Below are 27002 nucleotides of genomic sequence, written 5' to 3' on the forward strand. Positions count from 1 at the left end.
TTCTCTGAGTTGAATAATGGCAGAATCTGGCCTGTTAACAAAATAGCCTTCAGCTAAGTTCAGCAAAATGTAAGTGGATTCTCAACCCTATGCACTAAATTAATATTCAACTCCTAGTAAGCAGGGAAGGAGCTGGTATAATGAAAAAAAAAATCCAATCAAAGATTAGTCAAACCGATCACAGTTACAGGCATAGTGTACTGAACAGGAGGTGATCAAGAAACTTGGTTTTTAGTCCCTTTTCTGCTATAAAGAAGTCATGTGACTTCAGGAAAGTCATATTTAACCTCTTTAGACCTCACTTTCCTCATCTGTAAAAGGGAAGGCTTGAGCTAGATGATTCTTCAGGCCGCTCCCAGATCTAATATTCCTTCTGAGATAAAAAGGGAAAAACCCCACAACTGTTTAAATGAATTCTTAACTTTTCCACTCATGTTCTTGCCATGCTGTGGACATTATCTAAGATTGAAGTCAGTCTTGAATAAAAAGAAACACACCGCCCAAAACATTAAAGATTTACACAGATAAATCTTAACATAAGAGTTTTAAAAAACATACCCAGGAGAATACCACCTAAGATCAAATTTATTCAAAGTTGAAGCTCTGTAACCCTGTTTCAAATTACTTGCACAGACAATACTAGAACAGGACAATGAACTTGAAAACATAATGACTGTATTTTCACATATATCAAAGTATATGTGTTCTCGAATCATTGTTGTTATTATAAATCATATGGGATGTTTTAGAGAGAATCAGCCACAAATTTCCAGGGCAATAAGCCCTATTATCTAACCCCTGGATTGTAAGTTAAGATGGAAAAAAAAATTCCAGAAGAGTAAGCAAAGGTTGAAGAATTAGGTTTCCTTCTGGAGAACTGGGTGAGGAATTTTGTCCTTCACTAGGCTTTTGAAGATGTCAGATATGTAGCTGAAGTTGACTGAAGGAGAGAATAAAGGGAAATAAGACAAAAGAAGAAAAAATGAATCTGGGATTTACAAATTAGGAAGTAATTCTAATCTGTTAGAAAGTCCATGATTTAAAAAACACTCAACATTTCCTGCTGAGATATAATCTTTCTATGGCTCTTTCCAAAGCCTCATATTTGTATATTTGGGATTACAAAAATGATTCTGTGTGATTAACAAGGTTAATCAAACCTTTTTATTCTTCCAGAAATTCTTATGTATGTTTCTTCTCCCTTAACACTAGAGTTTCAACTTGAATCTCACATATTCTCACTAAATCTTTCACTTAATTCCCACACTGACCCAATTGTAAATTATGGTTTTCTGACATGCCTTTATTTGTACTGAGTGATTTCTTCATTTTATAACTTTTGCTTTAAGCAACACAGCATTAGATCTACCAGGTCATTCACTTGAACTTATGTCCCGTCTGGCAACTCTGCGATATCTGAAAAAGGAAACTTAAACACCATCACTTAGCTCAACCCTGGAAACAAACAATGACCCATATGCCAAGGACCTAATAGAAACTAGGACAACATTACTATGAATCAGAAATGTGGACCTAATGGAAAATAAAAAAAGAAGTATGGTTTGGGGAACAAGAGAAAGAAAGTGGCCAGAGGTAGCTGTCTGAATTTATGATGCTTAGGAGCAAGAGAAGGAAGTAGGGATAAGTAGTAGGTGGAGGGTTGGTATTTATAAATGGTAGCATAGAACCAGTGGAAGGTTTGAGATAGAAATAGACTCTCTGTGGGCCTAATGACTTCTGAAATCTATTTCAGGGCTGAATTAACTTATTATCTGGAAACAATGGTACAACCGAAACAAAGTCATCAAGTTCACATCTTTCAATAAATTCCATTTTATTGTGGAGCTCTGATTCCATGAAATTGCAATGAGTTCAAAATGTATGTGCACAGATCTCTGAGATCCATTTTCTGGATAATCCTCTGAGTATGGCCAATAGAAGGGGACATTATCTAAGAAGAAAAGGAAGAATTGAAGAATCCTCAGTAAAAGAGACAACAGTATTTTCTTTTTTTGAAAAAGGTCTGATATAAATGTTCTGTGAATAACTCTTCTGAGAGTGAAAATATATTCAAATTTTTATACCCTGTAAGGATATGCAGTTTTTAGTGGTAGACCAAAAATGTTTAAAGAGATTGTGTGCCCAGGCAACATCATCCTAATGGGCAAAGACTACTTTTGCTTTTTATCTCTCTGTTCCCCAAAACAATTCAGATCACTGATCTTTCTGGATCCAAAGTAAAATGTATAAATTACATCATGAAATTACCTTTTGGATACTTTATGATGCTCCTTTGTGAATGAAACATGTTATGTTTGTCTTTTTTTTAAAAAAAAAATCAAATGAGGAGGTGAGAAGGAAGAGAAACAAGAGATGATGTTTACAACAGTATGTGTAGTGGAGTGGGAGAGCTTAGTGAGGTTGTGAGAATTTATTCCTAAAAGTTTCCTTTGCTAAGAAAATATTTAGGCATTTTTGTTGTTGTTGTTGTCGTGTCTGACTCCTTGTGACCACATTTGAGGTTTTCTTGGCAAAGATAATGGAGGGGGTTGCCATTTCCTTCTCCAGCTCATTTTATAGATGAGGAAACTGAAGTGAACAGGGTTTTGTGATTTGCCCAGGGTCACACAGCTAGTAAGTATCCGAGGCCAGATTTGAAGTCTTTCTGACTTCAAACTCAGCACTCTATCCGCTGTGCCACTTAGTTGCTTCTAGGCATGTTTTTGATGATTACCTATCCCTAGGTATGCTTAGTCAACATTTAAAAGTCAAGGATTGGGTTGGAAGATGTTAAAGAAAAGAGAACAGGATTAGACATTTATTCTTAGATTTTGCTTGATAATTATACTTATCTCAAAATAGATTTTAAAATCATCTCAAAACATATTCTGGGACTAGGTTGGGTCAGGCAGGTAGTGCAGTGGATAGAGTGCCAGGCCTGCTGTCAGGAAGATTCATCTTCCTGAGTTCAAATCTGGCCTCAGACACCTACTAGCTATATAACCCTGAACAAGTCACTTAACCCTGTTTGCTTCAGTTTGTCATGTGTAAAATGTGCTGGAGAAGGAAATGACAAAGCACTCCAGTATCTTTACCAAGAAAACCCCAAATGGGGTCATGAAGAGCCAGGCATGACTGAAATAACTTAACAATAACAACAAGAAGGGACCAAGTGATGGGCTATATATGCACTCTTTTTGATAAACGTTAACTGATAAGCTGATAAATAAACTAATAATTTCCTTCATATGGACATATGCCATGAGTATCTTGGTAGGGGTTAAACTGCCTCCTGAGCAAAGCAAGAAGAACATTTCTTTATCACTTAAGATGACCGATCAAAATTTTAAGAGTAATGTTCATAGATGAGTGTAGAGCGTGGGCCAAGCGTGTTGGCTTACCCTGGGAGAGCACTGGACCTTCCTCACTCTCTTGGCAAAGGCCAATGGAATGATTCCCCAAGGTGAGCTGGCACTCTTGGTCTACTACTCTATAAATTTTTATAATTATAGTTTATAAGTTTTCATATCAAATTCAATTTTCCAAAGTACTTTAGATTATCCTCAAAATATCTACTTCTTGACAAAAAATTATCCGTGTTTCTTTAAAGTACAATTGAAAAGATATGTTTGTATAAATATATCATATAGAGGATTTTAAATTTGAAGCAGAAAGCAACTTGAGAGATTATGTAGTCTAACTTCATTTTATAGCTGAAAAAATCTGGGGCTAAAGACAGATAAATGACAAACCCAAGAGAGAATACAATTGAAAGGGTATAGGCTTTGGAAACAGAAGACCTGAAGGCAAATCTCACCTCTAATGCTTATTACCTATGTGACCTTGGACAATTCCTTTAAACTCTCTGGGACTCAGTTTCCTCATTTATAAAATGAGGGGGCTCGACTAGATTACTTTTCAGGTCTCTTCCAACTGTAGATGTTTGACACAACTATTTTCAAAGGTATTAAATGGCAGGGCTAGGGTTCAAAATCAGTTTGACTCCAAAGCAAATATATTTTCCAAGGTGTTGTTGAGTTGTTTCAGTTGTGTCCAACTCTTCATGACTCTGTTTGGGGTTTTCTTGGCAAGGATACTGAGGTGGTTTGACATTTCCTTCACCAGGTCATTTTACAGATGAGGGAAATGAGACAAATGAGATTAAGTAACTTGCCCAGCGTCACAGAGCTAGTAACTGTCTAAGGCCATTTCTGAACTTATGAATATGAATCTTCTGGACTCTAGGCCCAGTATTCTATTCATCATGCTACCTAACTGCCTGTTTTCCAGGTTATCAGATCTAGATATATGGCATTACAGAATTACCTGAACTAGAATACAACACCTTCAAATCAATAAGACAATTCCTCAGTCATCAAGAACACCCAGGACAATGCAACAGACTATAATGTTAAAAAGAACCAACGAGCCATAATCTATGTGTCCGAAAGCAGCAAAAAGAGGTAAATGAAGAGGTTTTTAATACAAAAGAATTTCTTGGAAGGACTGCACTTCCACTTTGAAACAGTCTAAGCATTTAATAAGTTTCAGGCAAATTCTCCCATCCTTAAGGGAGCACTGTATTTCTAAAAATGGTGGGTACCATGTGCACTGGCTGATACTAGAGCATGGTAAAGGCAATACCATTCTAATTAATGGCATGTTATAAACTCAATGGAATGGAGAGAGAGAATTCAAGCATCCTGACTGGCTAATGTACTGAGCATGAATTCTCAAGATGCACAATAATGGAAAGTGCATCACCCATAAACATATGCTAATGTTTTTGTTTTTCGTTTCTACTTGTGGTAGCTACAGAAGCAGCTATTGGAAGGAAAGATTCACTGGAAATCAGTTTCAATTTTCTAACAAATCAGTGGACACTTGGCAATTAATAAAGACGACATAATCTAATGCAATGAGCCTCAGATCGAGAGTGTGTAGGGATGGATTCATGTCCTGACTCTTCTTTTAACAAAGGTTATGTTTTGTGGGGCAAGACACTTAAACCTTTGTATATCTCAGTGTATCCCTCTATTAAAATGAGATAAAATTACTTGTACCCTATATTACTGAGTTGTAAAAATAAAAATGAATATGCATTAAAGTTATTTGGAAATGAAAATTACCAACAACAATTCTTCTCATTGATTCAGTAAAACTGAATCTCTATAGCAAACAAATTTCTTATGCTTTCCATGACAGAAATTTATTGTCACCTGCACAAAAGTACATGGGCAGGTAGGTGGCTCAGTGGATAGAGTACCAGGCCTGGAGTAAGGAAAACTCTTGAGTTCAAATCTAGCCTCAGACACTCACTAGCTGTGTGATGCTGGAAAGTCACATAATCCTTTTTGCCTTAGTTTCCTTATCCATGAAATGAGCTGGAGAATGAAATGGCAAATTGCTCTAGTGTCTTTGCTAAGAAAACCCCAAATGGGGTCACAAAGAATTGGACATAACTGAAATGCCTGAAAAATAACAACAACTAGCACAAAAGTACTAGATACGTCAAAACATAGTAATCTTTCTTTCCAAATTTGGTGACACAATAGATTCGCGGTGGAAGAGGGTAAAAAAAAGTCCTCCAGTCCATCCCCTTAAATATGAAAACTAAAATGCACAGAAATTGTGTCTTACCCAAGCTCACAAGTGAGCAAATAAAAGAACTAGGATTTGAACTCACATTTTATGACTCTTAATCTGTCTGTACTATCCCACAATGCCTATAAAACTAATGGAAAAGTAAATTTCAAAACAGTCAACTCAACTCTCAAAATAGGGCTGCTGTTAACTATATGTAGAAATGTTAAATGAGGTCACAGAGAGAAAAGATTTTGGTACCTACTTCCCAGTTTCACACCATGTAGCCAGCAGAAGAGGGTAGCCTATGTTTAGAAGCAGCTCAGTCCAAGAGTAGTGAGTCAGTCAATCAACAACATTTATTTCATGGGCACCCACTCTATTCTGCAATGTGCCCTGGGATGTAAAGAGAAGACCTACTTTCTGTTTTGTTAGAAAAAGAAAACACGCATTATGTTATATAAGCCTTCAGTACCAAGCATTAAAGGGAAGCGTAATGGAAGATGGTCAGTCAAGGTAGCTGCAATTAAGCATTGAGGAGAAAGGAAGAATTTCCCTTTTTCCAAGCCATCTGGTATGTCCTATCTTATTTACCCCTGTTTAAGGACTTCCATAGCTTCCAGTTTACTACCCTTAATTAAATCATCTCATTGACATGGACGTTCTCTTCAATGACGCATGTTCCAATCCATTTATACTTGCCCATCCTATACAATTCTTATCCGTGGCCTCCCACCTGCTCAGCATAAGGGCTCAGCCTAGCTCACTGGGCTAAGTGTCCTCATTTTCTCTTTTATGATGAGTACTGGAATATATGAGTTGTGCTTTGGTTATCCTTTCTCTTTCCATATGAGCACCACATATTTTTAAAAAATAAATCAAATATGTCTTAAATCATATGTTTAATTTCAGTTCTTTGAAGTTCCTATTTGTTACATATTGAACCCCTTTCTCCCTCACTAAGTACCTCTCTATTGCACTATCATTGATGCTCACTTTTAAAAATTCTTTTTCATTGATACTCACTTTTAGTTCTTCTGAGACTGTAGTGACTCACATGATTCATAGTCATAGAAATCTATAGTGTAATATCAGTATAAAAATTTAGGCGCTCGTTTTTGGGACAAATTTGGGAGTTTTGGAATTTCCCTAGGGCAATATAATCCACTCTCATTCTACTCTTGTTTAACTACTTTGGGCCCAACTTTTCCTTTGTGTTTTTATATATATAAATAAAATAAAAAATAAATATACATATATATTATATATATATAATACACACACACACACACACACACACACACACACACACACACACATATATATTCACACTAATAGACAAGCTCAAAGGCAGGGCTTCTTGGGATCCATGAATTCATTAAATGTTTTTGAAAACTGCATTTTAATAAGTTTGTTTCTTTTTATAAACCTATGTATTTAATTTTATGATGATAATGATAAATGTTCATCATTTTCCAATGGCTTTGGAAGTCCAAAATGATCATGTACAAAAAAAAGGCAGGGACATTTTCAACCTTTAAAGATAAGTGTGAGTTAAGGGCCCTTTCACTACTAATAGAATACTAAAGTTCATGAAGATGGTTCTAATTAGGGAGAAGTAAATAAAGATAATCTAAGCAGAAAATACTGCCCCCCCCTTAAAATGGCTTATTCAGTATCAAACATGTAAATCAAAGACAAAGTATTTAGATACTGAATGGCCAGATGGACATGATATACATAATTTTTTTAAACTTCCAGGGAATTGAAAACACTTTTTGGGCAATTAAGTTTAAAAAATTAAAAGGGTAGGACGGCACTTTCAGGACTATAGTTATATGTCATATGTTTTTATACTTTAGGAAGATTATGATGGTCCTCATAACCCCTATCATTATTTTTGGTCCTGAGCAAGTAACCTCTTGGATGGCACCTATGGTGTTTAATAGCTTTTATATCATTAAGATGGAACTCTGAACTTTATTTAAGCTTCCAGACCAAAAGAAGTTCAACAACATAGCTATCTCATTTCCAAAGTTATTATATAAAGATTTTTGTTATTAGTGATTGGACTTCAATTTCATTGGCACAGAGAACTCCATGGTGAGGAAACTCCTTTTGCCAATGTAGACTGACAACTATTCTACAGTCTATAGTTTTGGGGATTTTTCTTTTTCTTTCTTTCTTTCTTTCTTTCTTTCTTTCTTTCTTTCTTTCTTTCTTTCTTTCTTTCTTTCTTTCTTTTTTTTGCTAAGGAAATTGTTTTTATTTACTTCAATCAATATATGCAATTAGTCCTTTCACTTACTTACTTAATTACCTGATTTACTTAATAACTCAATTATTCAGAAGAGAGTACCAAAGACATCACACAATAGAAATCACCCAATAACAACAACAGTTAAGTTTCTTACAGTGCTTTAAGGTTTGCAAAGCACTATAAATACATTGTTTTATTTGATCCTCAAAATAACCTTGTAAGGTAGGTGCTATTAAGATCCCCATTTCAAATATGGGGAAACTGAGACTGGCTGAAGTTAATTGACTTTCCTAAGGTCTACACAATAGGTGTCTGATGCAATATTTGAACACAGGTCTTCCTGAATCCAAGTCTAATGCTCTATCCACTATGTTGCTGTCTGCCTGACACATTCAATAGGGAATCCTCAGTTTGATATCGCATTCAGACTACTCCGAACAATTTTTACTAACTACAGGGTGATGGATTGGAATTGCAACAATGGAAGACATGTAAAGAACTAGATCACAGCAAACAGGCACAGAGACCATGGGCAGTAATGGCTGGAGGCTAGACCAGGCAGCTATGGGCCATTCAGTCAAGATCAAGAACGGCAACTTGGGCCAGTGCTTTCTTTTAAAAAACAATTACATTTTTTTGAACTTAATGAACACCAAATGTATCCTGATACCACCCAATGAGGATCTGTTCCTCAGTAATACACACATTGTGCTTGGCCTAATGCAATCTGGGGATTTTTCAAACGGCAACGAAAGGGTGCATGACGTGCTTAGGGTCACAGAGCCAGTATGAGTTAGAATTGGGACGTGAACCCAGGTGTTTCTGGCTTAGGCCAGTTATTTATCCTCTATGCAATGTTGCCTCTTGTTACAGGGATACAAACATTTAAAAAAAATAGGAGTAAAAAAATAGAAAACACAAAGAGCAGTTTGGCAATATACAGGAAAAGAAGTAATAGAGTGGATTTGGAGGGAAATTAGGTAGAACCTTAAACAGGAAGGCAAGAACAACACTTAAATAAACACTCCCTGAACTGGAACTAGCTTTAAAAATCATCCATACTAAAAGCTTCATTTTACAAATGAGTGACACGCAGGGTAATTATTGTTGGCTTGCCACATGGTTCTTCTGTATCAGAATTGAGGTTACCATGTAGGTCTCCTGCCATCCACTCCAATTCTCTTTCCATTATAACATCTTACTGAGTCTTGAGCTAATTTGGAAGATATGAAGGAGAAAAGAAGACTTTCTAGTTCATTATTATGAAACATGAAAAGGAATGTTTATTTATATACTGGTGTTTGAAATAGGAAATAGCATGAAGTGATGGATAGGGAGGTGGCCTTGGAAGTGGGAAGGTATGGGTGCAGTTACTGCTTCTAACATATTAGCCGAATGACTCTGGTTAAGTCATTTGACCTCTCAGTGGCCCAAGGGGATCCCTACAACTCCCTACTTGATGAAGTAATTTCTTCACTGGGAATTCTCTAGACCAATGAAAGTACAAGCCCCATTAAAAAGAAAGACAATAGATTAGATTAGAGAAAAATATGAGTTTGAGGCATGCCAAAGAAAAATGGAGTAAATTACATAAAAATGAAAAAGACAATGTATTAATATGGGTTTTAATGACAGAAAGACCAGGATACATGAAGGGCAGAAAGCTAAGAACTAAGACTTGCAAATTTCCTTGGGATATGAGAAAAGGAAGAGAAGTCACTGAAAAACTTAAAGTGGAGGCCATTTTGTACAATGAATTTTAAGTGTTATATAAATAGCATTGTGCTTTCAACTTTTAAATTCTACATTCTTATTTTTATTTATTGTCATTTTAAAACCAATTCCTTCTTTCATCTTCAATCTGATATGATATTCATTCTTGTCTCATTCTTTATTGCCACTGCTATCTTTAAATTTTCCTTCCTTCCTTCCTTCCCTCCCTTCCTTCCTTCCCTTCTTTCTCTTTCTTTCTTTCTTTCTTTCTTTCTTTCTTTCTTTCTTTCTTTCTTTCTTTCTTTCTTTCATGAATGTATCCACTTTCATGACATCATTATTATGTAGATGACTTTCAAATAAGTATCTCTAACCCTGACCTCTCTCCAGAGTTGAACTTGCCTACTGAAACTTGGATATAACTTATTACTTCAGTTTGGATATATTTAAAACTAAAGTTATTATCTCCCTATCCCCAAAATGGCCTTTATTCCTGACATCCCTAGAATATCATCATTGTCAAAGCCATCAACTCCTATCAACTTTTTCTTGTTTAATGCTTTCTCTAGTTGTTCTAGCATTACCAAACTGAAGCCCAGGGAGAAATTTCTTAGCTTTTATCTCTGCATCTAGGTTCACTAACTTCAACTTGCCATATAATCCTACTTTTCTTTTGCATCTCTCACTGTGCTAGGTACATGGTAGGCATCCAGTAAGTATTTGTCAAGTGTCAGATTGCCCCTAGCCTACTCCTTAGACCAAAAATACTTTTTTTGCTCCAAACTTCTGATAAAATAAAATCCTAGAAACTGACATTAAAGACTACTCAGAAATGGACACAAATCTACCTTTCCAACCTTATTTTCTAATATTTCCTGACATGAAGTCTCTGCTCTATCCAAATTACCCACTTTACTCAATATTCATATTCCTGACTCCATGCTTTTTCTCATACCACTACTCTTGCCTGTAATATGAGTGGAATAGGCAAAATTTACTCTGAGATTCCCTTTTTACCTATAAATCTGTGATCTTACGAGATCAGAGACCACGCGTGATATATCTCTGTGCCCTTTACTGAGCTTGGAACACTGCTAATGCATAATAGAGGAATTCAATATTTGTTGAATGTACAAATAAAAAATTAATGAGTCTGCAGTATTTACTGAGAGAATAACTATGTAAAAAAATGTTTAACCCAAAATCATGAAACACTGAGTAGTAGAAATAATCAGAAAAGGAGTCTATTCTTTGGCTAGTGGCATCCAAGAAAGGCCTCCAGGAAAGCTATTGAAATGACTGAAAAGACAAATAAAATTTAAAAAGTAGTCTATGTTAGGACTTAGAAATATACAGGGAATTTCAAAAGGAAAAACCAGTTAGAGTAGAAGAAAGCATGGAGCAAAGTTTGAAAGATAACAGGTGAAGATTATTAACACTTTTGGGAGAAAATATTTCATAAATATGAAATGTTACCATTTGGTTTGAGGAATCAAAACTCAGAAAGAATATTATATTGACATCCTTTTCTTTTCTAGCTAAGAGTTACATTAAGGAATCTAATCAATTTCAATTTCACAAGGATACTGACTCAGATTAGGAAGAACAGCTGCCCTACATCAATTTGAACTCCTTATCTATTCATATGGCTTTTGTCTCCAAACACCAAATGGCATTGTTCTGCCCTATGAACTGATAGTCCACAAAAAAGCAATGTTTGCTTTTTTTTTTTTCTTACAGAGGAACATTTTTAAGCTTCAGGAGTTCCCACAAAAAACACATAAAACCACGAGCTATTGGAAATATAATTCCCTGAAAACATGGGTTTATAATGGTAACACTGACATATCCTTAACTAGAGCAGCAAGAATAGCATCATTTAACACATATTATAACAAGCACTTTGGGCTGCTTAGTGGTTAGGCATCAATCACGCACTGCATTATGTCGTAAGAGCTGATTTTTTTTCTTTCCTAATTGGTAAAAGCAGTTTGTTTGTTTTTTTATGGTCATCGGCTTGTTTGCAAACATTGTTTTGTGATGTAGAAGCTCTGCTTCCACTAGCAAACCTTAGAACAGACAGTGAAATCAGAAAGAAACAAATCAACAAAAGAAAATGAGCTAGGTGGTTTTTCCCAACTTCTATGCCATATTAACTTTTAAATATCTACTTGTTTATTGAGGGTCTACAGATGCTTCCACTGTGAAAAGATTTTTTCTAATATTAAAAATAACCAAATTACGGCTTTTGTTTGTTTGTTTTTAATTTTATAGAGCTTTGTATATCCTATCTGGTTGAGAGATATTTAAGCCCTATTGCACTATTCCACTAATATGGAGTTATTATTGATGTCAAGAGGAATCCCAGTAGATACGTTGTGGGCTTTGAGTAAGGAAGTCTGCGTGCCAATTTTACCTCAGACCAAGTTCCTTAACCTTTATGTACCTCAGGCAACTTTCTAAGAATTATCTCCTGTCAGCTGATGGAGGGAGTTTCCAAGCCAGGAGCTCCGTTGGAAAGCATAGATGTTTTGTGACTGCCATCAACAGAGTAAGTAATAACTCACATATGTGTTATGCTTTACAATTTACAAGGTATTTTCTTCCCATGCATTCTCTAAAATAAGTGTAATTATGACCCTTTTATACATAAGTAAACTGAGACTCCAAGCTCTTAAGCAACTTGCATGGGCAAGTCACACAGCTAATAAGTGTCAGAGGCAGTATTTGAACTCAGTGCTGTGGCTGTAAAATTAACACGTACACTCCAGGTGCAGCAATTTCTCCAACAGAAAGACTGGATGGAACTAAAGTTAAACCATAGATGGAAATTATGAAGCTACTGGGAAGTCCTATTTTGAAAAGGAAAAACACTGAGAAAATGGGAAAAACATCCAATGTTTTAATGCACTGTATAGCTTTAAATACTTTATTAGTTTACAAACATAAAATGTGTTACTGCATGATATGGTTTACTAATAAAAGAACAGTAACTAATTTATTTTAAAAACATGAAGAAGTAGAAAAAAAGGAGAAACTGTGGAACAACCATATGGTTTATCCTTCAAACACCCCCCCCCCCCAATTCTGGGGAAATACTTAAAACCTGTTCTTGAAAAAACATTTTACCTCAAATATTATTACTTTTTTTTGGCCTTCACATTTTTGTCTACAGCTGATTGATTCCACCAAAAATTGCTTTAAGGAAAGAATTAAGGTTTTGTAACTGTGCATGGAGAAATGAGCCCAATGACCTCTTGATCCTCTTGTGGCTTTAGAGAAGAAAATGTCTAGTGGAAAACCACAAATAAAAGGTGATAGATATAAATATTGTATGGAAATTTCAAATGAAAAATAAATATATATATATAGTAAAAGAAAAGGAGGGAGGGAAAAAAGGGGATGGAAGAGGAAGAGAGTGAGAGTGAGAGAATGACAGTTATCTTGAAAGAACAGAGTCATAAATATAACAAAATATGGTACAAAAGTGATTAATATTTGAATTTTTAGTTAATAATGTGAAAATTTATTGAGGACATCTATAGTCTTAAATTTAGCTGAATATCTATGACTCTAAATTATTTTGCTTTCTCTGAATATTCATCAGTTGGAAGTAGGAGGTGAACCAGGGTTTAAGTAATCAGGATGAATACTGCCAAATACTAGAAAATCTAATATAGGGACAAAAACCACTACAATATGAGTTATCCCTATGGTGGCCATCAAGAATTGCTTAACTCTGGAATTTCTTTCTCTTTACCAGTGTACTCACACATTATTTTGCCATGTTAGCCAAAACCAATACGAAAACTAAAAAAAACTGTTATAAATTAACTTTTATTTGTAAATAACTAATAGAATAGAAATGAATGTGGATTCTTTGAGAGTACTTCTATAGCTAAATATTTGTGACTCATCTACTTTATTCTTCCTAATGGAGAAATTTCAAGGTGCTTCACAAATACAACGTTACCAAGCTTAAAAGATTAGAACGAAGCTATTTAAATGTGAAATTACCTTGGCCATATTTAATCTTCTTGAGAAATTAGGATTGCTAATATGCAAGAAGAGTTAAATAAGAAACTAGACCATAACCACTCTTTAAGGGGAAAAACAATAAATGCTGGCCCATGAACCACAGAACTAATTTCTGGTGTAGTTTTTGCTATTAGTAGAGCAAGTTCAACATGGTTCAAATTCTAGTAGATTCTCTCACCAAGACACTTTATAAAGGCTTACTCTAAAGCTACCTTAATACCCCATGCTGTGTAAAAAGATAATTTTAATTGCAAAAATGAAGCTATTTATCCCTTAATTTAACTGTCAGTTTCATTGAATTAACTTAGGAAACAATCAAAACCCAATTAAATATGCAATAAAAGTCATGTCCTACTCAGTAGAAAATCATCCTTCTTTGAAAAACCCAAATTTCCACTTATCTATTATCACATTATGCCCTACCTTCCCATTAACATGCATTTTGGAAGGAAAAAAATATGTAAGATTTTAATAATATCAAGAAAACTGAATTAGTATGACAGTTTTGGTCAAATTTCACAATATGTGTGTGCTACCTGTTTCACAGATGGAGTATGATGAAAGGTGTGGCTCTATGTGGATTTTAATAGAGACGGAGGCTTTGAATGTTTCTAGTCTGCTGGCTACTTGTCGGACTGTCCCTAGAAAGAAGAGTGGATTGGGTTCAGTTGACCCAGGAATGGTTTTGATGCTGGAGGATCTCAGAATAAAGCAAATCAAAACTAAAATTAAAATGTAGAATTCTCATGAGAATGGAGGCCTAACGTGGTCTTGCCAGCCAGATCTATCTTTTGAAAAATGGCGACATTCACATTTCCATGACATCTCTAAGCAGCCATTACACAAATATGCTAACAGTCAGGGACTAGCACGTACATGAAGACATTCATAAAACTCATAAAGCCAAATACTTTTGACAGTTCCATTTTTCTAAAGTATAAATATTTCTCCTGAACAAAAAAATGTACAGACACAAACTGATACAACAAAGTACCATAGGTACTTTTAAAATGTAGTAATTCAGGTAGTAGGTTGTATATGTCTTTACATAGCAATATGTGTGTGGCTATTTCTATACAAAGGTGAAACTATTTACCCATGGTCAGTACTTTTTAATAATGTGTGTTTTTGCAATAATGGCATTGTGTTACGTTGAGCCATTAATACTTTCCCTCTCCATTGTAACCACAAGAACATTATGTATTATATTAGTCCAATTTGTGGCCATAAAAGGATGTTTGTCCCCAACCTCATTTCCTGTAAGGTCAACAAGTTTATACATAGATTATGTTAGTTGATTCCTCTTTTACTATATCTCTCTGCCCTGCATATTAGATAGTTGCCAAACTGTGATCTATAGATATCTGCTGTTTCTTATTACGTACATAGGGATTTCATGAGAACTCAATAGTTATGGTATTTCTCCTTCTAAAATATTAAATATGACTATATATTTTATGTATTCTTATATAATTACATACGTACTTATATGTGACACTATATATGCTTACATATTTTTGTTCTTATTCAGTCATTTTAGTCATGTCCAACTTTTCATTACCCTGTTTAGGATTTTCTTGGCAAAGACACTTCTCTAGTTCATTTTATAGATGAAGAACTGAGACAAACAGGGTTAAGTGACTTCCCCACAAAGCTAGTAATTGTCTGAGTCCAGATTTGAACTCATGAGATGAGTCTCCTGACTTCAAGCATGGTACCCTATCCACCTAGCTGCCAAGATATTATATAGAAAGTCACGCTTATACATCTATCTATATATAACCTGTAACAATTTTAGGTCAGAAAAATGCTGAATTTCCTATATTTTACTTCCAGATAAGCCTCCAGGTAGTAAGTGACAGAACTAGATTTTGACTCTGTGTTTTCTGATTCCAAGTATCTTTCTATTGTACCACAAAGCTTCTCAGCCTCATTTCAATTATGTCTAACAGGATTCCAGCTACCTTCAGTTGACCTTTTGTTTTTTTTTTTTATAAAGCACATACTTTACAATCTAAAGTTGTTTGCTTTATGGAAAATAAAAGCAAACAATAGTCAAGATAGGAACAATGAATGGGGATTGCTTTATATTCTAAGCTATAGGATTCTAGCTACGCAATGTGGTACACAGAATGCTGGCATCAGGTATCTACTATCTGAGGGAGAAGGCTAGTATAACCATTGAAAAATTAAGAACCATCTATTAAGGAATGTCAAATATTCTTGCTGTTCATATCTTTCTCCAGAATCTTCTTCAAGTTTAACCTCTAGAGCTTTAAATTATGAGATGAATAACTCAGACAAAAGTCAATAAACTACATTTGAGGAGTTTAATGTCAATGGACCATAAAATAATTTAATTAGTGTTATAAGGAAAAACTAATAATCACTAACTATGATCCAAGTAACTCTTAGATACAACAGCTGCAGTAACTTGAATTTACACACCATCACAAATGACACCATCATATCCAACTATATTACCAAAATGAAGCCTAATCATTCTTAAAAGTCCATAACGTCAAGTAGCCAAATCATGTCATTAGGGGGGAAAAATCTACTTTTATGTAAATAAGTGCATCTGTATATAACTTTATGCACAAATAGATATATAACCATTCTTTCATTCGTTAATAATCCTTGATTATGTACAAATTCAACACAACATGAGGAATCACAGGACAATTCATTTAGATTTTCAGAAAGTTGATTACTTCTAAAATGAAAAGGTTTCTTACAATATGGAATTCTTTAAAGGCAGAGATATTTCCCTAAGTATGAAATGACCCCATAACAAACAAGTGACCCAGTATTTTGAATAATTACAAATATCATCAGTGTTAGTCTTTTATCTATGCAAAATAGAATTGGCTGATCAAATAAACAAAGCCTACATTCATCGATTACTCAAAACTGATGAAAACTATCCTTAGATCCACAAAACAGTTGCTTTTTAGTAAAAGCAATACCAATACACTAATAAACTTTTGGAAATACAATAGTATACATAAAGAAAATATATTTTCTCTGAATTTCAGTTCTAATTCATAATATAGATCTAATCAGAAACATGCACTTTTATTTAAACATTTAATTTAGAAAGAAATCAAGTTGATATCTGAAAAAGAGTAATGTCTATTATATTGCTGTAACTACAAGTATAACACTACTTTTTGAAAAAAAACGTATTTCAAATATTTCCAATCTTATTTCTATTTCATCATTTTTTGGGTTATATTTCCAAAAGTTTGGCCTTATATTATTATTGACTGGTATTTTCTCATTTATAAGTTGCTGATTAAACACGTTTAAAGACACAATTATTACTATTGCTGACTCTTAAACTACTGGTAGGTAAAGTACTATACCTTTAAGAATAAATCAAATCCTATTCATAATCCAAACACATGCTGGTTCTCCACACACACCATATCTCATTCCGATTCAAAGATCAGAGTCCCCAGAGAGACATACTGCAAACAAAAGTCCTTCGTGGTAGGTGGGGAAGTCAGTCCAGGAGTCAAACACAACTAACAGAGAGCACCCGGGTGTGATATTCAGCACAGTATCATCAGAGAGAAAAAGCCCAACCACATGGCATCCTTGAAATGCCGAGTTTCTTATCTATCTCCCAACAGTAACTACAGGATCTCCCTTCTTAGGTAAAGTGTGCTTTTAATAATGACAAAAATTTAAAAATTCATTCCAGAAACAGCAAAAAAACCCTTAATAACCTACCATTTTCTTTGCACTCTTCTGGAGGTTTAGCCTTTTTCGCAAGTCGTGGATCCAGCCATGATGTTGTCTTTGTGTTATGGCTGAAAAGAAAAGAGATCACTCTGAACAGACACATACTGAAAGGAATCAAGTTTATTCCTTTTAAAAAAAAAAGGTTAGTCCAAAAAAATTGCAATCGATACACTTAATTTGCTTACTGGTTCTAAGTAGCCCTGAAGGAGGTGTAAGAGTAATTGTGCAAGGCAGCTGTAAATTTGGCAACCTCAGCTCCCTGTCCTCAAAGCAGCTATTTTTATTAAAATCAACTAGAATGTTGCCAAGTTAACCTCATTGAAAATGCAGAACTCATCCAGAGCAAAAGGAATTTATTACAAATACAGGGTTCTCCAGTTGGAAGCGCACAGTTCGCATACTCCGGTACTGTTTTCTGAGTTTTGGAAAAGAATTATTTTAATCACAAACCTGCTCTTTTCATAAATACTTGTTTGTTACCCTTTAATAGCAGTGCTGGCAAAAGCATAGCAAAAGTGATGTAAATTAGAGCATGTTCTTGTGAATTCGGCTTTCTTTCCCATAATGATTAATAGCAATTTCGTTAACCAACCTTTAGCTATTTTTCTTCTAAATATTTCTAAAACCAGTCACCAGGATAAGTAAGATATATTTATTTGGTTATTCCTCGAAGATAGCTTTCAGGAATTAATAATTCAATAACCTCTAAATTTGTAGAAGCTGCCTTCAGGAAAGTATTCTGACAATTAAAAAAATGTTAACAAAAATGCCTAGAGCTTCTAACCAGAATTTAAAAAAAAATCTTCCCTTCAAATAGACCATTTCTAAAAGTAACTATACATTTTCATTCAAAGATAAAACATAAGTCAAACACCTATGAAGATGCAAAGTTGTCACTGTCTTACTTGTTGTTAGTTTTATGATGACCTTTACCTCTTTGATTGCTAAGTGGAGAATGTAGTCTTTGTCACTTGCAACCTTGGGCAAGTCCCATAATTTCCCTGGGCCTCAGTTGACTTATCTATAAAATAAGGGGGCTATACTAGATACCCTCCAAGGTCTCTACCAGTTTTATTATAGGACTACCAACAGGTCTACAGTGGATTCTTACTTAGTTGCTCCCCATGGCTCTCTCAACCTCCAACACAGACTTCAAAGAAATCAATAGCAGCTCATGAAAAAAAAAAGTTGTAGACCCATATTTTAACTAAGGGGTTGGCAAACTACAGCCTGAAAGCCAAATCTTACCTGTTACCTGCTTTTTGTATAGCCTATGAAGTTCAAGTGGTTTTTACACATAGTTTGTCAATCCTTGTATCTGGCTGGTGGGGTAGAAGAAAGAGCCACAATACCTAAAAGCGAACAATGGTAGTTTTCAAGGCAGGAAGACCTCAATTCTCCTCTAAAAACTGTGAAGTAAACTTGTCACTATTCAGGATTGGACACCATGTTCTTTCCCATTGGAATTTTCCCCTCTGGTATTAACCATTGTTCAAATTTCAGGTCATGTGCCAGAGTGGGAGTCAGATAGTCTGGGTTTGAATCTTGGCTCTGGTACTTAAAGATGACCTTGGGCATGTCATTTCATCCCCTTGAGTTTTTCTTTCATGATGTGTAAAATAAGAACCTTATACTAGATGATGTTGAAGGTCCTTTATCACTCTAAATGGAGATAGGCTGCTTTCCTTTATGAGATTGTCCAAGCAGAGATTGGATGACTGCTTGCCAGAGATGTTGTAGAAGGGGCTGCTGTTCAGGTACAGGCTAGACTACAGGGCCCCTGTGGTTCTTTGTACCTTCGAGATTCAGTAATTTTCTGAATCCTTTGTTCCATTACGAGACAAGAAGCCCTTTCTAGGAAATGGGCATTTTGATAGTCTTCTAAAAGTGATGATTCTTACCTTAACGAAGAGAATTTCAAAGTGAATAAGGGGAGGGTAGCAGCATGGCATGCCAGTGGGGAAGATGTTTGGGGGACTTCCATTACCTTCAAATCCCACCATTGTAGAAGACACCAAATCTAGCTTTGTGTAGCCCCTCCCTGATTCCAGAGCCAAAGGAGAACAGAAGCAAACTCCATGTGACTTTTGCAGCCATTCACTAATTACCATTTGCTAGTTACATGGCTGTGGGCAAGTCCCTTCTTTTTTCTGGGGCTCAATTTCATCATTTATACCATGAAATATGGCAGGGAATTCTAGTTTCTGCCTCCAAAGACTGGTCAACTCAACCCAACAAGTAATTATTAAGCGCCTACTATGTTCCACAAGATAATATCTTAATGGGGCTTGAAGACTAAAACAGAAGGGAAAGCTCATGCTCTTTAGCTGAAGGATGTGTTATTCACAGCTCCTGGAGAAGCACTCCTTATTTCTTATCCTCTAAGTAGGGTGTCAGGAGTTACATTGTGGACTTTTTCCTTCATCTTATAGCAATCAAAAATCAATTGCTCATGAAGGGCTTCTCATAACTTTTTGGAATTGTCCTACAGAAGACTGAATCAGTCTAAATAGCAATATAGAAGAAACTTCCTTAGAATATTTTCACTAGCCAACAAATCAAAAAGCATTTATTAAGCATGGATGAGTGCATGAGAGAGAGAGAGAGAGAGAGAGTGTGTGTGTGTGTGTGTGTGTGTGTGTGTGTGTGTGTGTGTAAAACACTTTGCCAGGCACCAGGAATATGAAGTCAATCAGTCAATCAATAAAGATTTATCACTTGCTATGTCCTGGGTACTACGCTAAGTGTTTGGAAAACAAGGAAGGCAAAGGACAAAAATGAAACAGTCTCTGCCTTCAACAATGTTACAGTCTATTATAATCATTTGGTATTTATTTATTTATCCATCTAGTTTTACAAGGACAGGTATGAACAGGTATGCATATCCAATCTGAAAAAAAGACAAAACACATACTTAGAGCACTAGCCCAACCTCAACTTCCTTGCCTGCCCTAGTATAACTAAGGCATTGGCTTTATTTTCTCATCTCCTTCATTATTCTAGGCACAACTATAATTAGAAACAAAATGTCTATAAAAATTTAGTATAGAGATTCATGTAAGCCAGAAACACTTAACAAGGGGGAGGCCAACCTTTTTTTTTTTTTCCACCTAAACTAGCTTCTTTTCTCATCCTTCCCTTAACTTCACTGGAGATACCTTCTAAGCATCTCAGATAAATGTAAATGCATCCACAATTCAGTATTAATAGACTATTACTGAGACACCACGGGGTGTCAAATTACCATTTTTGTGTGGCACCTTCATTGTGCTAAAATATTGGACACTTTACTATTGAACTGCGAATTTCTAGCTTTTGTAAGTTTGTATGTGACATTTAATATCAGGGGCTTTTGGGGATGAGCTATAATTAGCAGTCTATCAGTTTGATGCAGTTTGACAGATTAAGTCTTAGCACAACTGCTTTAGATGATCTTCTGAAACATTTCCAAAAGAAATATGGGGGGGGGTCAGTTGCTACCTATAGTAATTGTCTTTAGCAACTCGTGGAGACATAGAAGACCATCTCTCAATTGCAGCTCTCACCACCCTTGTAATTTGCATGTTCTTTCAGGATACATTACAAAGGAGATATTTATAATGTGGTTGGGAGACAGTAGAATTAGTTTGTCTTTATCTTCTTTTAAAGCAACAACAACCACAGCCACCACCTTTAAGAAATCCAACAACTCAGTTTAAGAAGGACTATATTAAAATGTAGGCAGGGAACAATGTGAAGAATTTGATCGTTTTGGTTACAGCACATTGTCCTCCCTCCTTTTGGGAAGGGACAGATTTCTTCCATTTGCATCGCTTGTATATAGCCCCCAATGCATGACAGAAATTTTCCACAACTAAGCAAGTTGAGTGGGATGTATATAAGTGACAGGAAAATAAGATGCTAAGGTTATAATCTTGTATTCCAATTTCAGCTCCTGAAGCAGCTATACAAACACAATTTCTATAGCATGAATGTACTAAGGAGCTATTTTCTTATTCCAGGTGGGAAATGGAAGAATACTTTCCAAGAATTTTGGAACACAATTAGCACCAATGATATCATAATAAAGCTTGTAAGAGGTCGTTTTTTTTTTTAAAATGAAAATTATAGAAGAAAGTTTCAGAGGAGAGAATATGATCCAGTAGAAAGAGCAGTAGATCCCCAGTGGATACGTGGTCAAAGAATATGAAGAGTTTTCAAAAGAAAAAATTTAAACTGTCAACAATGAAGTAATAAGAAAATCTTGAAATCATGAACAAGAGGAATAAAAATGAAAAGAACTAAGGTTTCAATACCTCATACACAGTAAACTGGTAAAGATGATAAAAGATGGACAAAGTTAACATTGGAGGGCCTTGGGGAAGAAAGGCTTGCCAATATATTGACGGAAGAGCTGTAGATTGTTCTAACCATTTTGAAAAACAATTTGGAATTATTCAAGAAAAGTCACAGACATGTGTATCACTTTTGACCCAGGATTTTGATCCTGTAATCCTGCTCTTAGGCAAACACTGCAAGGAGGTCAATAACAGAAAGTCCAATATATACCAAAACAATCATAGTAATGCTTTCAGTCACAGTATTAAAAAAAAAAAGGATGAACTATTTGTAATAAAGTAGGTATGCACTGAATAGTGAATGCCTGAACTAATTGCCATATATAAATTTAATGGAATGTGCTGTGCCCCAAGAAAAAACAAAGGTGAATGTAAGGAACCTAGAAAAAAGGTTCTTTATGGGAACCTTATGGGAAAGCTGTCTCATGGGAAATCTCATATGTACTGATGTCTAATAAAGTAGGACTAGAAAAATAATATTCAGAGTAACTATACGTAAAAGAAAACAACACTTAAAGACAGTGGCTGATTAATTGCAATGAACAATTTTGGAATCAGGGAGAAAATGATGAATACATTTCCCTTTTCTTGGTAGAAAAGTGGATGACGGCAGGCATAGAGTACTTTATATGCTGTCAAAGCCAGTCATGTTCACAGTTGTTTTTGCTTAACTATTTTTCTTTGTTACAAGGCAGGGTTTGATGGCAGTCTAGAAGATGTACTGAAAAAGGTCCAAAACACTTATGTTGGTGAGCAGGAATACTCAAGCTTTCCTTTGTAATTCAAGTTTTTAAAATCAGAATTTTATGTCTTTTCCTCTTTGGTCATATTTTTGTTAAATATTCTATATGGTACCAATTATGTTTGATTCAGTCAATACCACTTATATCAATAAATTTTTTAAACAGAAAACCATATGAAAATGTACCAACTTGATAATTATAATTTTACATTAAAATACTAAATTAAACTCATGCATATGTAAAGTTGCATGTATACATACATTCAGAATTCAATTCAACAAGCATTTATTATGCATCAGTGTAAAGAAGGCGTGAAAACTACATGGAGCTAAAATCACTTCAGAGAATTATTTTATCCTGATAAACTTGGATCTATGCTTAAATAATTTTTAAGCTATAAAGATACTTCATTAAAAATTGGTGAAATATTTTGTTTAATATGAAGACTATGCAAATCAAATTGATTTTTAGGCATAAGCTTCCTTTCTTTCTTTTCCTTTTCTGCATTCTTTTTAATGGAATGCAAAACAATACACTGTTTCCATTATTGCAAGAATAATTGCAAACTATTTAATCCATTGCAGTTTTGTTAATGAGAGTGTTCATTAATTTAACAAATATTTGTTACAATGTATTAAGATGTAAAATGAATTGTATTAGGCACTGTTTAAACACATAATGTATATGTGTCTATATATGCATAAATATGTTTATGTGTTTATATGTATATATGTACGTATATTAAGTATACGTACATATATATGGAGAGAGAGAGAGAGAGACAGAGAGAGAGAATGAAAGAGGCAGAGCTGAGAGAAACAGAGCTTTAAAACAGAGACTCAGAGAAAGTAATGAGATCCCACCTAAACTAACTCATTCTTAAAACATGCATAGATAAACTGGGAAGGAGAATAGATACAGATATGTATGTATGTATGCATCTAGACAGACAGATATGGTCTTTTGTACTTTGGTTTCACTTGGAAATAGAATTATAAAGATGGATAATTCATAAGTTATATGAAAAATGCTTGGCAATATTTGTTTTGAACACAGTTCTCTGATACTATAGGTCAATTAAATTTCTAGCATGCTAAAAACCCTATAAGAATAGACTGAAATAAGATTGGCCTCAAAAGCAATATATATGATAAAACTATCATTTGCACATGGGATACACAGGTTCTTTCAGACTAATACAGCAATAATTGATAAATTTTCTCAATAGATTTATGTGTTTTAAAGTTTCTTTTGTAATGCTTAGCCACCAATAGTAAAACAGACATTTTTTCTACCTTTATTTTAATGATCATAAAATGGTAGATATTGATTAGGTTTTAAGCTAATAGAATTAAAACCCTTGGGCAATTATTTTATATGCACAAAACCACATATTCTTCTTAGCTAGATGAGGTAATAACTTTCAAAAAATAACTTTTTTGTCCTTTTCAATTTACACAGCCACCTGAAGAGAGAGACCCAATTACATGTGATCAATCAATAGCCAGTAATGAGGCTTTTTATAAAATTGTACACAATTTGTTTACTCAAATATTTTGAAGTCATATTTGCTCCTACTATTACTAATGCATATATATATGTATGTACCCATATATATGTATGGTTTGAAATTCATCAGTATGAAGACCTCCTGGTATATAAACATCATCCACTCATGTAAATGTAATTCCTTGCCGATTTCCTGTTGCAGAGAATTGCCTTTTAAATTGAAAATTAAGTGACTCGTCCACAGCCACACAACTAATATGAGTCAGAGGCAAGACTCAGCCATATGTTTTCCTAACTCCAAGACCAATCCAATAGCCCCTGTATAATGCTTCTTCCATCACTACCATTTTTACAAATAACTGACATTTGTGTAACATGTAACGGTTTTTAAAGCACATATATTAACTTGTTCAACCATCTCATTCTCCTATTCAAAAAGTTCCAATGCCTCTCTAATTCTACCTCCAGAATCAAATAGAAAATCATCTGTTTAACTTTTAGAGTCATATAACTTGCTGCCTTCCTAGTTTTCTAGGCTTTTTAAACCTGTTACCCTCCCCAGTCTTTCTCTTCCTTCTGCCCTCCATTTGTGGTTGTTGTTCAGTCATTACAGTCATGTTATACCTTCTATGACCCCATTTGGGGTTTTCTTGTCAAAGATGCTGGAGTGGTTTGCTATTTCCTTCTCTAGCTCATTTTACAGATGAGGAAACTGAGGCAAACAGGGCTCAGTTATACAAGGTTTCTTGCTGTTCCTCAAAACAGGCATCCATCTCTCAACTTCATTTTTTCTTTTCTATTTCAGATAGCTCTGTTTTTAAAATTTTACTTTTTTATTAATTTATTTTGATTTATCAACAATCACTTCCATAAGCTTTTGAGTTTTAAATTTTTCTCTCTCCTTCCCCAAGACAGTGAACAATCTATAGGCTATACATATACATTCCTATTAAGCATATTTTCATATTAGTGATGTTGTAAGGAAAAATTAGAACCAATAGGAGGAATCACCAGAAAGAGGAAACAAAACAAAGCAGAAGAAAAAAATAACAAATAGTATGCTTTGATCTGCATTCAAACTCCATAGTTCTTTCTTTGGATGTGGATAGCATTTTCCATCAGGAGAAATCTAGAGATGTCTTAGATTCTTGCATTGCTGAGAAGGGCTATGTCTATCAATGTTAGTCATCACAAAACATGGCTGTTACTGTGTACAACATTCTCCTGGTTCTTCTCACTTCACTCAGCATCAGTCAATAAAAGTTTTTCCAGGTTTTTCTGAAGTCTACCTGCTCATCATTTCTTATAGCACAATAGTATTCCATTACATTCATATACCACAACTTGTTCAGCCATTTTCCAATTGATGGGCATCCCCTCAATTTCCAATTCTTTGCCGCCACAAAAAGAGCTGATATGAATATTTTTGTACATGTGGGTCTTTTTCCCATTTTTATGATCTCTTTGGGATACAGGCCTAGAAGTGGTATTGCTGGGTCAAAGGGTAGGTACATTTTTATAGCCCTTTGGGCATAGTTCCACATTGCTCTTCAAAATGGTTGGATCATTTCACAACTCCACCAACAATGCATTTGTGTTCCAATTTTCCCATATCTCCAACATCTATCATTTTCCTGTTTTGGCATGTTGGCCAATCTGATAGGTGTGATGTGGTACCTCACAGTTGTTTTGATTTGCACTTCACTAATCAATAGTGATTTAGAGCATTTTTTCCATGAGCTATAGATGTCTTTAATTTCTTCATCTGAAAACTGTCTGTTCATATCCTTTGACCATTTATCAGTTGGGGAATGACTTGTATTCTTATAAATTTGACTTAATTATATATTTTAGAAATGAGGCCCTTATCAGAGACACTGGTTGTAAAAATTCTTTCCCAGTTTTCTATTTCCCTCCTAATCTTGGTGGCATTGGCTTTGTTTGTGCAAAACTTTTCAATTTAATGTAATCAAAGTTATCCATTTTGCTTTTTGTAACGTTCTCTATCTCCTGTTTGGTCATGACTTTTGTTCTCCATAAATCTGATGGGTAAACTATTCCTTGCTCTCCCAGTTTGCTTACAGTATCAGCCTTTATATCTAATCATGAACCCATTTTGACTTTATTTTGGTATATGGTGTGAGATTTTGGTCTGTGCCTAGTTTCTGCCATAGTCTTTTCCAGTTTTCCCAGCAGTTTTTTTTTTCAAAGAGTAGGTTCTTATCCCAGAAGCTGGGGTCATTGGGTTTATCAAATAATAGATTACTTTAGTCATTGACTACTGTGTCTTGCATACCTAACCTATTCCACTGATCCACCACTCTATTTCTTAGCCAGTACCAAGTAGTTTTGATGATGGCTGCTTTATAATATAATTTAAGATCTAGAATGACTAGGCCACCTTCCCCTGCATTTCTTTTCATTAGTTCTCTTGATATTCTGGAGCTTTTGTTATTCCAAATGAATCTTGTTATTATTTTTTCTAGCTCTATAAATTTTTTTTTTTGGTAATTTGATTGGTATGGCGCTGAATAAGCAAATTAGCTTGGTAGGATTGTCATTTTTATTATATTAGCTCGGCCTACTCATGAACAACTGATGTTGCTCCTAAATATTTTATAATGCCTACAGTAACTTGAAATGGAATTTCTCTTTCTATCTCTTGCTGTTGGGCTTTGTTCCCAACTCCATAAAACTGGTTGTTTCCTGTGCCTGGAATTTTCTCCATCCTCATTTTCACCTTCTGGGCTTCCTTAGCTGCTTTCAAATGTTAGCTAAAGTCACACCTACCAAAGGAATCATTTCCCTATCCACGTTAATGCCAGTACCTTTCCTCTGCTGATAAGCTCTAATTTATCCTATCTCTTACTTATACATATCTGTTTGCATTCCATTTCCCCCATAAGATTGTTAGTTCCTCGACAGCAGGAACTATCAAATGTTTTTGTTTGTAAGGCAGCACTTGGTACAATGCCTGGCACATAGCAGACTCTTCAATAAATGATAGGTGATAGACGGACTGATGCTCATAAAAATCCTCTGAGGTAGGTACTATCCACACCATTAATC

At 34.9% G+C, this 27002-nt stretch overlaps 1 protein-coding gene across 6 annotated transcripts in view; it reads right to left on the reverse strand.

Annotated features, from left to right (window-relative positions):
- The window catches only part of MAGI2 (membrane associated guanylate kinase, WW and PDZ domain containing 2), a 701300-nt gene that overhangs the window by 514109 nt on the left and 160189 nt on the right, over positions 1–27002 (reverse strand). For all 6 annotated transcript variants that reach the window (XM_020984495.2, XM_078154538.1, XM_078154537.1 and 3 more), the window contains exon 4: positions 17333–17412. In XM_020984495.2, coding sequence (XP_020840154.2) covers positions 17333–17412 — 80 coding nt within the window. The remainder of the gene's footprint in view (positions 1–17332; positions 17413–27002) is intronic.

This window comes from Phascolarctos cinereus, unplaced genomic scaffold, assembly GCF_003287225.1.
Source record: "Phascolarctos cinereus isolate Bilbo 61053 unplaced genomic scaffold, phaCin_HiC Scaffold_1;HRSCAF=81, whole genome shotgun sequence".
NCBI classification, from domain to species: domain Eukaryota; kingdom Metazoa; phylum Chordata; class Mammalia; order Diprotodontia; family Phascolarctidae; genus Phascolarctos; species Phascolarctos cinereus.